The sequence below is a fragment of the Myotis yumanensis genome, unplaced genomic scaffold, assembly GCF_028538775.1.
Source record: "Myotis yumanensis isolate MYYU_CA2020_CCGP unplaced genomic scaffold, mMyoYum1.0.hap1 SCAF_2, whole genome shotgun sequence".
NCBI classification, from domain to species: Eukaryota; Metazoa; Chordata; class Mammalia; order Chiroptera; family Vespertilionidae; genus Myotis; species Myotis yumanensis.
Window position 1 is genome coordinate 194,680,689 of NW_027223753.1, and position 11,126 is coordinate 194,691,814.

At 47.8% G+C, this 11,126-nt stretch overlaps 1 protein-coding gene across 1 annotated transcript in view; it reads right to left on the reverse strand.

The window, feature by feature from the left end:
• GFM1 (G elongation factor mitochondrial 1) overlaps positions 1-2,311 on the reverse strand; it is a 43,087-nt gene extending 40,776 nt beyond the window's left edge. The window contains exons 1-2 of the mRNA XM_070406908.1: positions 2,133-2,311; positions 7-159 (exon numbers count right to left, since the gene is read on the reverse strand). Of these exons, the coding sequence (XP_070263009.1) occupies positions 7-159; positions 2,133-2,222 (243 nt within the window). The 5' untranslated portion in view covers positions 2,223-2,311. The remainder of the gene's footprint in view (positions 1-6; positions 160-2,132) is intronic.
• Positions 2,312-11,126: the final 8,815 nt, after the last annotated feature.

Genomic DNA, 11,126 nt, shown 5'->3' on the forward strand with positions numbered 1-11,126 from the left:
ATTTACCTCGTGCATCTTTGCAATTCTGCCAGTGTAGTAAAGCACTCGTTCTGTTAATGTCGTCTTCCCAGAATCAATGTGAGCTGAGATTCCAATATTTCTTATCCTCTCATTAGGAATCTTCCCTGATGAACACCATCTGCAGACCTTCCAATTAACCTGGGGGGGAGGGAGGGATAAAAAGCTCAACTTATTGCACATTTTACAAGGTAACAACAGGCAACTAAAATGGGTTGGTGGACATCTTTTCTCCAAGGAATCTCAAGGAACACAAAACGTCATCTGAGATCATCTGGAAAGGAAGAGTAAATGTCTCAACCTGCAACTCTTGTAATCAAAGGAGAGACTGCAAGAGAGGACAGTAAATATATATTCTTAAAAAGGATTAAATAAAAAAAGCTATCTATACTAATAAAAGCATAATATGCTAATTAGACTGGATGTCCTTCCGGACTTCCTTCCAGGCGACCTTCTGATGAAGCTGGGGCTGTGAGGGAAGCCCGGATCCCAGGTGCCCGAGGGAAGCCAGTGCCAGCAGCCAGGGGAAGGCCTACTCTTGCACAAATTTCGTGCATCGGGCCTCTAGTATTAAAATAAATTGATTAAACAAAAGGAGCAGACACTTTTGGGGAATGTTACAGGTTTATGAAAATATACGCCGGGGCTGATAAAAATCAGAAAGACAGCTCCCAACAGCTACTTGGCTAGGAAATAGCTTTTAGTTTAAATTTTACTCTGATTCTCCCCCCCCTCCCCAACACACACACCTTTATTGTGGTTCACAGCGAGCAAGAATGTCTGAGGCCTCATGTGCTCTATGCACTGGTGCCAAGAGCTCCAAGGCAGCTGACAAAAAAGTTTCCAATTCCTTCTGCCCCAAAACAAGGGCATTAAAAAAAAAACATACTTTCTATTAATCGGGGGAGGGGGCCAAATCTTGCATGTGTGGAATCAAGACACAATATATACCTCTTCCTATAGGACTGTACATCCAGAATGCACTGCGGCCACCTTTGGGGAAAGGAAGGCCGAGGCCTTGGAAAAGGTGGGTAAAGTATTCAATGGAATCCGGGCGTCAGGCACGAAGTTGAGCCAACCCCCGGGGGCACCAGCGAGCAAGGCGGCTGAGGTCTGCACGACAGGACAGGCTCCACTCCCACCGAACCCTGCTTCTCTGCGCCCGGCAGAAGGCAGAAGCCAGACCACAGGAAAGCACCCGGGGTTCGCGCAGCCCCATCAAACGGCCCAGTGCAAGCTGCGGGGGCGGGGAGGGCAGTCGGACCAGCCACACTCTAGAGCAGCGGTTCTCAAGCTGGGGGTCACGACCCTTTCACAGAGGTCGCGTAAGACCACGGGGAAACACATATATAATTACACATTGTTTTTTGTGATTAATCGCTATGCTTTAATTATGTTCACTTTGTAACAATGAAAAAATACATCCTGCTGAAACCGGTTTGGCTCAGTGGATAGAGCATCCGCCTGTGGACTGAAGGGTCCCGGGTTCGATTCTGGTCAAGGGCATGTACCTGGGTTGCGGGCACATCCCCAGTAGGAGATGTTCGGGAGGCAGCTGATCGATGTTTCTCTCTCATCGATGTTTCTAACTCTCTCTCTCTCTCCCTTCCTCTCTGTAAAAAATCAATAAAATATATTTTAAAAAAATACATCCTGCATATCAGATATTTACATGACGATTCATAACAGTAGCAAAATTACAGTTATGAAGTAGCAACGAAAATAATTTTATGGTTGGGGGTCACCACAACATGAGGAGCTGTATTAAAGGGTCGCGGCATCAGGAAGGTTGAGAACCACTGGTCTAGAGGGAAAAGAGCACTTGATGAAGAGTCGGAGGCCCCGGGTTCGAGCCCCAGGCACACTCCGTGCTCAGCTGTCTTCATCTTCCCTCCAGTCACTCCGCCTTCAGGTGCAGCCAGAGGAACAGGCTCCATCACACACCGAGGGCACGCCCGGCCTCCCCGGGCACCAGCAGCGGCGAGGGCACAAGGGGCTGGTCAGCACAGGCAGAGAGGAGGCGCCGGGGAGGGGAGGGGTGCAGCACCAACCCGGCCCCCGAGGGCCGCCAGGGCCCAGGGCCGCCCCCTGGTCTACCTCGCCGGCACGGATACCTGCTTCCCCCGCCAGCCCAGGGCGGCCGGGACCCGCGGGAGCGGCCCGCGGCCCACCGCCGAGGCGAAGGCTGCTCCCAGCAGCCTCATGGCAAACACGGAGCAAGTACGAAGGTCCCGCGGCTCCGGCTCCGCTCCGCAACCCGCACCGCAGCCCGAGCGTTCAAAGTCACGCCGGCGACCAGGGCCCGGGGAGCACTTCCGGGGCGAAGGACGCGAGGGGGCACCGAAGGGAAAGAGGGAGGAGCTTCCGGTCGTCAGAGCAGAGCAGCGCCCTCCGCTGTCCGGGCGCCCTCTGCCGGTTCGGAAGAGAAAGTGCAATCGCTTTGCGGCTCTAATCAAGCTTTTGCATATTCCCAGAAAGATGCAAGCCTTTAAACGTGAAAGTTTTCCCCACATAGCAATGTGGAGAAATGTTTATTACAGAATTTAAGTGAAAGAGGTGCAAACTTTTTATCTATGCTATAACAAATATAAAAAATAATTATCTGAAGAACATGACCTGAAGAGAACAAGGAAAGATAAGAACGATCCATTATTTGTGCATTTTCTCATTTGGAGATGTTCCGTCATTGTTTGTTGTTAATTAGACGTTATATGTCCAGTCCAAGGAACACAGTATCCTGGATGATTCCGCTTGAATCTCTTAGCGGCATCTCAAACTTAGCGTCCAAAACGGAGCTCCTGGTCTTCCTCCCAAGCCCTCCGCAGTCTTCATTGTATAAATAGAAACTCCGTTGTTGCCCATATCACAAACGTTCGTCACTTTGACACCCCTCTTTGACACCCTAATCTGTCAACATATGCTATAGGCACTGCCTTCAAAAATAGATCCGAAGCTGCCCCTTCTCCCTAGCTCTCCAGCACTGCCACCTCGACAGGAAAACTGCAACAGATAGCTGCGTATTCTCAACACGGTGACTACGCCAGGTCCTGTCGTTCCCTGCTGCAGACCCTCCATCCAGGAATTCATCGTGGCTGATATCTGTACTTTTGTGTAGATTTGAAATTTTTCATAAAGTGAAATGGATATGTCACAGGAAGCACCTACGGCCCTGCTTGAGCAGCTAAGCCAATGCAGCTCTACTCCCCTTGCCGGGTTCCTCCGGCCACATGGCCTCTTCGCTCACCCTCACGGGACCAGAGTCCTCGGACCTTCCCAGGCAGCAGCGTGCCTCTTCCCTACTTTCTTCTATCAGTTCAAAGAGCCTCTAGCAGTGAGCTGCTCCCTGACCAACTCTTCTAAACAGCAAGTTCCTCCCTTTCCATTTCTCAGGCTGCTTCATTTGCCTGCAGAGCACTTCTTAGATATATCCAGGTATTATACATACTTGTTCATTGTCTGAGTACCGATGGGAATATCAGTTCCATAAGGGCAGTGATTGGGTTTTGTTAATTGCTGTAACCCTGTATGTACTAGATGTTCAAGAAGTATTTGTTAAAATGAATGAATGAATAAGATTAAATAAATAGAAATAAATTACAAAGACAGGGGAGAAACCAAGATGGCGGCATAGGTAAACACGGGAGTTTGCTGCCTCGAACAACCACTTCAAAAATACAACTAAAAGACGGAACGGACATCATCCAGAACCACAGGAAAGCTGGCTGAGTGGATGTTCTACAACTAGGAGGAAAGAGAAAAGCATACCGAGGCTCAGAGGAGGCGCAGTGCTGAAGTAAAATACTAAGGTTCGGAGTGCATGTGGAGCGGGCTGGAGGCTGAGGGTGCGGTTGTTTTCAATCGGGAGGGAGTCTCAGGCTCTGAGCTCCAGGTCCGGGCGAGTCTCTAAGGACCCACACTCATACGGGAGAAGCGGGACTGTCTGGCATTGCTCAGAACCCTAGGGCAGCTTTCTCTCCATGGGGCTTGCAGTGACTACTGGGACACTGAGAAGCAGAGCCTCTGAGGGCAAGACTGAGAGCAGCCATAATTGCTAACCCCGCCCTGTTGATCCCGTGGGACCGGCCCCGCCCAAGCCCTGCAGGGAGGCTTTTGCTGGATAGCCTCAGGCAAAGGCTAGATTACCACCTCCCTAGAGATCCAGGAGCCAGGAAGCCCAGAGGTCAGAGTGGGACCATCCAGCTTTAAGCTCCGTGGAACCATAAAAGACACACTCAGGAGGCAGACTCAGTGAGCACCAAAGCCCCATCGAAGCAAGTCTAGCCCCAGAGGGGTGTCTCCAGCACAGAAGTTCTCCCACCGCAGACACAGCTGATTCTCACAGCCAATTGACCTGGAGGTCAATTCCTCACAGTGATAACTACAAAAATCAAGGCTTAACCACAACAAGACTGTGCACAAAGCCCACAAGGGGGTGCACCAAGAGTGTCTACCTTAGGTAATTGGGACACTTAGCACAGAAAGGCACTCTATCGACACAGCGAAGCATAAAAAAATGCCGAGACAAAGAAACAGGACACAAATGACAGAATTGGAGGAAAGCAAACTGTTGGATATAGAGTTCAAAACCACACTTTTAAGGTCTTTAAAGAACTGTTTAGAAGCCCTCGAAAAGACTGGTAAGACCGCCGATAAATGTAGTGAGATCCTCAAGAAATCTAATGAGACCCTCGATGTTGTGATAAAGGACCAACTAGAAATTAAGCATACACTGACTGAAATAAAGAATATTATACAGACTCCCAACAGCAGACCAGAGGGTCGCAAGGATCAAGTCAAAGATTTGAAATACGAAGAAGCAAAAAACACCCAACCGGAAAAGCAAAATGAAAAAAGAATCCGAAAATATGAAGATAGTGTAAGGAGCCTCTGGGACAGCTTCAAGCGTACCAACATCCGAATTATAGGGGTGCCAGAAGATGAGAGAGAGCAAGATATTGAAAACCTATTTGAAGAAATAATGACAGAAAACTTCCCCTACCTGGTGAAAGGAATAGACTTCCAAGTCCAGGAAGCGCAGAGAACCCCAAACAAAAGGAATCCAAAGAGGACCACACCAAGACACATCATAATTAAAATGCCAAGAGCAAAAGACAAAGAGAGAATCCTAAAAGCAGCAAGAGAAAGAAAATCAGTTACCTACAAGGGAGTACCCATACGACTGTCAGCTGATTTCTCAACAGAAACTTTGCAGGCCAGAAGGGAATGGCAAGAAATATTCAAAGTGATGAATACCAAGAACCTACAACCAAGACTACTTTATCCAGCAAAGCTATCATTCAGAAGTGAAGGCCAGATAAAGAGCTTCACAGATAAGAAAAAGCTAAAGGAGTTCATCACCACCAAACCAGTATTATATGAAATGCTGAAAGGTATCCTGTAAGAAGAGGAAGAAGAAGAAAAAGGTAAAGATACAAATTATGAACAACAAATACACATCTATCAACAAGTGAATCTAAAAATCAAGTGAATAAATAATCTGATGAACTGGTGATTGTAATAGAATCAGGGACATAGAAAGGGAATGGACTGACTATTCTTGGGGGGTGGGGGAGGAAGGGGTGTGGGGGTGAGTGAAGAGATTAGACAACAATCGTGCACCTATGGATGAGGACAGTGGGTGGGGAGTGAGGGCAGAGGGTGGGGTTGGAACTGGGTGGAGGGGAGTTATGGTGGGAAAAAAGAGTAACTAATGTAATAATCTGAACAATAAAGATTTAATTAATTAAAAAAAAATCAAAAAAAATAAATAAATAAATTACAAAGACAAAAAAATCAGACTCACTGATGAATTTTGAACCTTTATGCATATCATCTATGTATTAATTTACAATAAAGGATTTGTAAGCTGCTTTGACAAATTCATTAAATTGAATATATCTTTAAATAAACTTTTTCATTTATAGACTTTTAAAAATGTAGTCTTTATAAGCTTTTATATGTATTTGGCTAAAATATATGTTAAAATATATAATTATGTAAATGGTAATAAAATTAAGGTTTTTACTTTAATTTTAAGATAATTATCTACACTAATAAAAGAGAAACATGGTAATTGGTGTACGACCGCTACCCTTTTCATTGGCTAATCAGTGAGTATATGCAAATTAACTGTCAGCCAAGATGGCGGCCGGCAGCCAGGCAGCTGGAAGCGAACATGAGGCTTGCTTGCTGCAGTGAAGGAGGACTCCAGCGTTCCCTGCCTGCGCTGCCGGCCTCTGAGCTGGCAGTTTGAAACTTTGTAACAAAACCCCGGGATCTCAGAGCTGGAGTTATACATTGTTTCGATTGTAGAACGCAAACAAACCAGCGGAAGCCTCAAAGCTAGAGCCAGAGTTAAAGCTGGCCCAGAATAAAATTTAAAAAAAGAGAAAAAAAAGGAGGGGTTGGGAGCTTCAGTCAACAATCGCCAGTCTGAAAGCAGCCCTCAGCTCCTCACCCAGACTGGCCAGGCACCCCAGTGGGGACCCCCACCCTGAAGGGTGTGTGACCAGCTGCAAACAGCCATCATCCCCTCACCCAGGCTGGCCAGGCACCCCAGTGGGGATCCCCACCCTGATACAGGTCACCCTTCAGGGCAAACCAGCCGGCCCCCAGGCCTCTATCCTATATAGTAAAAGGGTAATATGCCTCCCAGCACCGGGATCATCAGAGCCTTGAGGCCTCCTGGCATAGGATCAGCGTGACAGGGGGCAGCGCCCAAACCCCCTGATCGCCCTGCGGCTCTGTGTGTGACAGGGTGCGGCGTCCCAACCCCCTGATCGGCCCTGCTCTGTGGGTGATACAGGGCAGTGCCCCAACCCCCCACCCCCACCCCACGGGCCCTGCTATGTGTGTGATGGGGTAGAGCCATAACCTCCCCATTGGCCCTGCCCTGAGTGTGACAGTGGTGGCGCCCCAACCCCCTGATAGACCCTGCTCTGTGTGTGACAGGGGGCGGTGCCCTAATTCCCCTATTGGCCCTACTCTGTGAGTGACAGGGGGGAGCTCCTCAACCCCCTGATTGGCCCTGCTCTGTGAGTGACAGGGGGGAGCTCCCAAACCCTCTGATGGGCCCTACTCTGTGCATGACAGGGGGGAGTTCCCCAACCCCCTGATTGTCCCTGCTCTGTGACTGACAGGGGGCAATGCTCCAACCCCCTGATCGACCCTGCTCTGTGCGTGACAGGGGGTGGCGCCGCAACCTCCCCATCAACCCTGCCTTGAGTGTGACATGGGGGGGTGCCCCAACCCCCCAATCGGCCCTACCCTGAGCATGACTGAGGGTGGCATCACAACCTCTCAATCCGCCCTGCTCTGTGCATGACAGGGGGTGGCGCCCCAACTCCCCAATCAGCCCAGCTCAGAGCCCAACCAGGGGCTGCACCTAGGGATTGGGCCTGCCCTCTGCCACCCAGGAGCAGGCCTAAGCTAGCAGGTCATTATCTCCTGAGGGGTCCCAGACTGCGAGCGGGCACAGGCCGGGCTGAGGGACCCCACTCTTCCCTCCCGAGTGCACAAATTTTTGTGCACCGGGTCTCTAGTCTATGTATATAAAAGGCTAATATGCTAAGTGTCCGACCATCCAACTGGTTGCTATGACGCTCACTAACCACCAGGGGGCAGATGCTCAACGCAGGAGCTGCCATGATGTGCACTGGCCATTTACAAAGAAACGGCACCACGGACCTGGCTCTCACAAAGCAACACTCAGCTTCCCCCAAGTGCGACACAGGCCCTGCCACCATCCCAGAGCGACAGCCTACCAAGTCACAGTGGCGCAAAATGCAGCCACAGCCCAGCCCAGCCCAGAAACGGTCACTGTGGGCATTGGGTAATGATGGCACGTAGCAACACCCAGCTTACTCTCCCTAGCGACTAGCCTCCTTGGAGTTTCTTCAGCCCAGGAACACAACTTGCCTTATAGTCAGGTGCAAACATTTTACACTTTAACCAAATATCTGTGAAGCGTTTTCCCATGCCTCATCTCATTTGATGTGCACATAAGTCCTGGAGTAGGTAGATAGGAGACTCGGTGGAATCCTATTTTCTTTTCATTAGCTGGAAAACAGAGATTTAGAAAGTTTAGAAACTTGACCCAACTGAAAAGAAGAAATGGTGGACCTTGAAAATGACTTCAGGTTTTCTCACTGCACAGAATATAGTCAAACACTGCTGCAGTTAAATATTTTACCCTTTGTTCTCCCTGCGTGATCTACAATAATAAATCTGCTTCGTGTTGATATTTACTGCTGTGTTGCTGACAATTACCTGAAAGAGAAGTTGGCATGCTTCACTGGGCTGGAAAAAGTTTAGCTACATCAGAAAGCAGGTCTAATTAAGTAAGTTTATTCTATATCTATAAAAGGCTAAGATGACTCACATGTGCACGATACATATAAAGCTCTCCCTGGCACCAATCACACGTGTGTGTTTTGATCTGTTATTGTCAATTATGAATTTGGTTGATACTTGTGTTATAAAGGATGAATAGCGATATTAAAATAGATCTTCTAATTAATTTCCTTTCAATGTGCATGAATTTGTGTACTGGGCCACTAGTGTTAAATAAAAGTGTATCTATTACCACTTTAACAAAATTTCCTTTAGTAAAAATGCATACTCATTATCTTGTGTGTATATATATTATTTTTCTGTAATTAAACCAAGTATATTCTTTTTTTAAAAAATATATTTTATTGATTTTTTACAGAGATGAAGGGAGAGAGATAGTTAGAAACATCGATGAGAGAGAAACATTGATCAGCTGCCTCCTGCACACCTCCTACTGGAGATGTGCCCACAACCAAGGTACATGCCCTTGACCGGAATCGAACCTGGGACCTTTCAGTCCGCAGGCTGACGCTCTATCCACTGAGCCAAACCAGTTAGGGCAAGCCAAGTATATTCTTAATTATTTTATTAATACCACTTGTAGCCAAAGTAATCAACTTTGTTTTATTTACATAGAAAACTGCAAGATAGAAAACCAAGCACTATTTAGCTCAATTTTTATAAGTGCACATAATTGCCTCTGTTAAGTTTTAAAATGGTATGTATGTGTATATATACATGTATGTATCCTATCTAATAATAGACAAACATGGTAATTAACCGTACCTCTGACACGCTTCCCATGGGCTAATCAGGGCGATATGCAAATTAACTGCCAACCAAGATGGCGGCGGCAGCCAAGCAGCTGAAGCGAACAGGAGGCTTGCTTGCTCCAGTGATTGAGGAAGCCAAGGTTCCCCGCCTGCCGCTGCCGGCCTCTGAGTTGCACTCTAAGAAACAATGTTGCAATTATAGAAGCTAAACAAACCCAGAAACCTGCTTTCAGCCAGCCGGGCCTCAGAGCTGGAGCTGCAACAGTGTTTAAATTATAGAAGCCAAATAAACCCAGATACCTGCTTTCAGCAGCCAAGGTCTCAGAGCTGGAGCCGAGCCTCAGAGCTAAAGCCAGCTCTCAGCTCCAGTGACAGCCATAGAAGGTAAACAAATCCCAGAATAAAAAAAAAAGAAAAAAAGGAGAGGTTGGGAGCTTCAGTCACCCGCCAGCCTGAAAACGGCCCTCAGCCCCTCACTCAGACTGGCCAGGTACCCCAGTGGGGACCCCCACCCTGAAGGGGGTGTGACCAGCTGCAAACAGCCATCATCCCCTCATCCAGGCTGGCCAGGCACCCAAGCGGGACCCCCACCCTGATCCAGGACACCCTTCAGGGCAAACCAGCCGGCCCCCACCCGTGCATCAGGCCTCTATCCTATATAGTAAAAGGGTAATATGCAAACTGATCCTAACAGCAGAAGGACTGGGAATGACTGGTCACTATGACACACACTGACCACCAGGGGGCAGACGCTCAATGCAGGAGCTGCCCTCTGGTGGTCAGGGCACTCTCACATGGGAGGAGCTCTGCTCAGCCACAAGCCAGTACAGCGGTGGTGGTGGGAGCCTCTCCTGCCTCCTCAGCAGTGCTAAGGATGTCCGACTGCAGCTTAGGCCTGCTCCCCGCTGGCAAGTGGACATCCCCCGAGGGCTGCTGGGCTGCCAGAGCGATGTCTGATTGCCATTTTAGGCCCAATCCCCCCGGGAGCAGGCCTAAGCCAGCAAGTGGTCATCCCCTGAGGGGTCCCAGACTGCGAGAGGGCACAGGCCGTGCTGAGGGACGCCCCCCCCCCCCACCCCCCGAGTGCACAAATTTTTGTGCACCGGGCCTCTAGTATATATATATGTGTTCACATGGAAGTAAGGGCAAGGAAGCTCTCTGGGTCTCCTATAAAGTCACTCATTCTATTCATGAGGGCTCCACCCCCATGACCTAATCACACCCAACAGCCCCATCTCCAATGACCATCACAATGCCGCTTGCAGGCACCATCTGACTCCAGTGTGCTCCAGCACTGCCCCGTGACAGTAACGGACAATGTAGTCGAGAAGGTAAGGAAAGCTTATCCCTGAGACTGCCAGCACCAGGAAGACCTCCAAAGTGGCAAGGAGCCTAACTATGCAACTTGGCCTTATTACCAAGGCCACACTCACCAATTGTTCATATCCTTACAACCCCCTAAGACCCAGGGTTCCAGAAAGATCAATAATGTCCGTTAAGGAAAAATCATATGTGAGCTACAGGCTACAGAGAGCCTTCTTTTTTATACTGGTTGACATCAGCATTATGGTAAGACTAAATTCTGAAAAACGTCATTTTCAGCATCATGTGAACATAAAGATTTGTCTAGTGGCCCCTTAGGAAGTACTCTGGGATAAGAAATAGGTATATTTAATTTGTTTTTTCTTAATTTCCATGATAAATTAGGAGGAAAAAAGTATCCATGAATTATCTAATGGTTAGATGATGCACAGAAGTTATACTGTTTTAAGAACAATTATTTATAAAGTGTTTTCATATTTGAATATAGTGATTCCAGTTATCAGTATAATGATTTAGGCAAAAGGAGAATAATGACAGTACCTACTCGAGATTTTGCTCTAACAAGTGAATTTATGCAAAAGTGTTCTTTAAAATTTTTGCCTTTTGATAACCACTAAATATGTTATATTATGTTATTAGTACACTAAAGTATATGGAAAAGAAAAATTTTACCATCTTTAA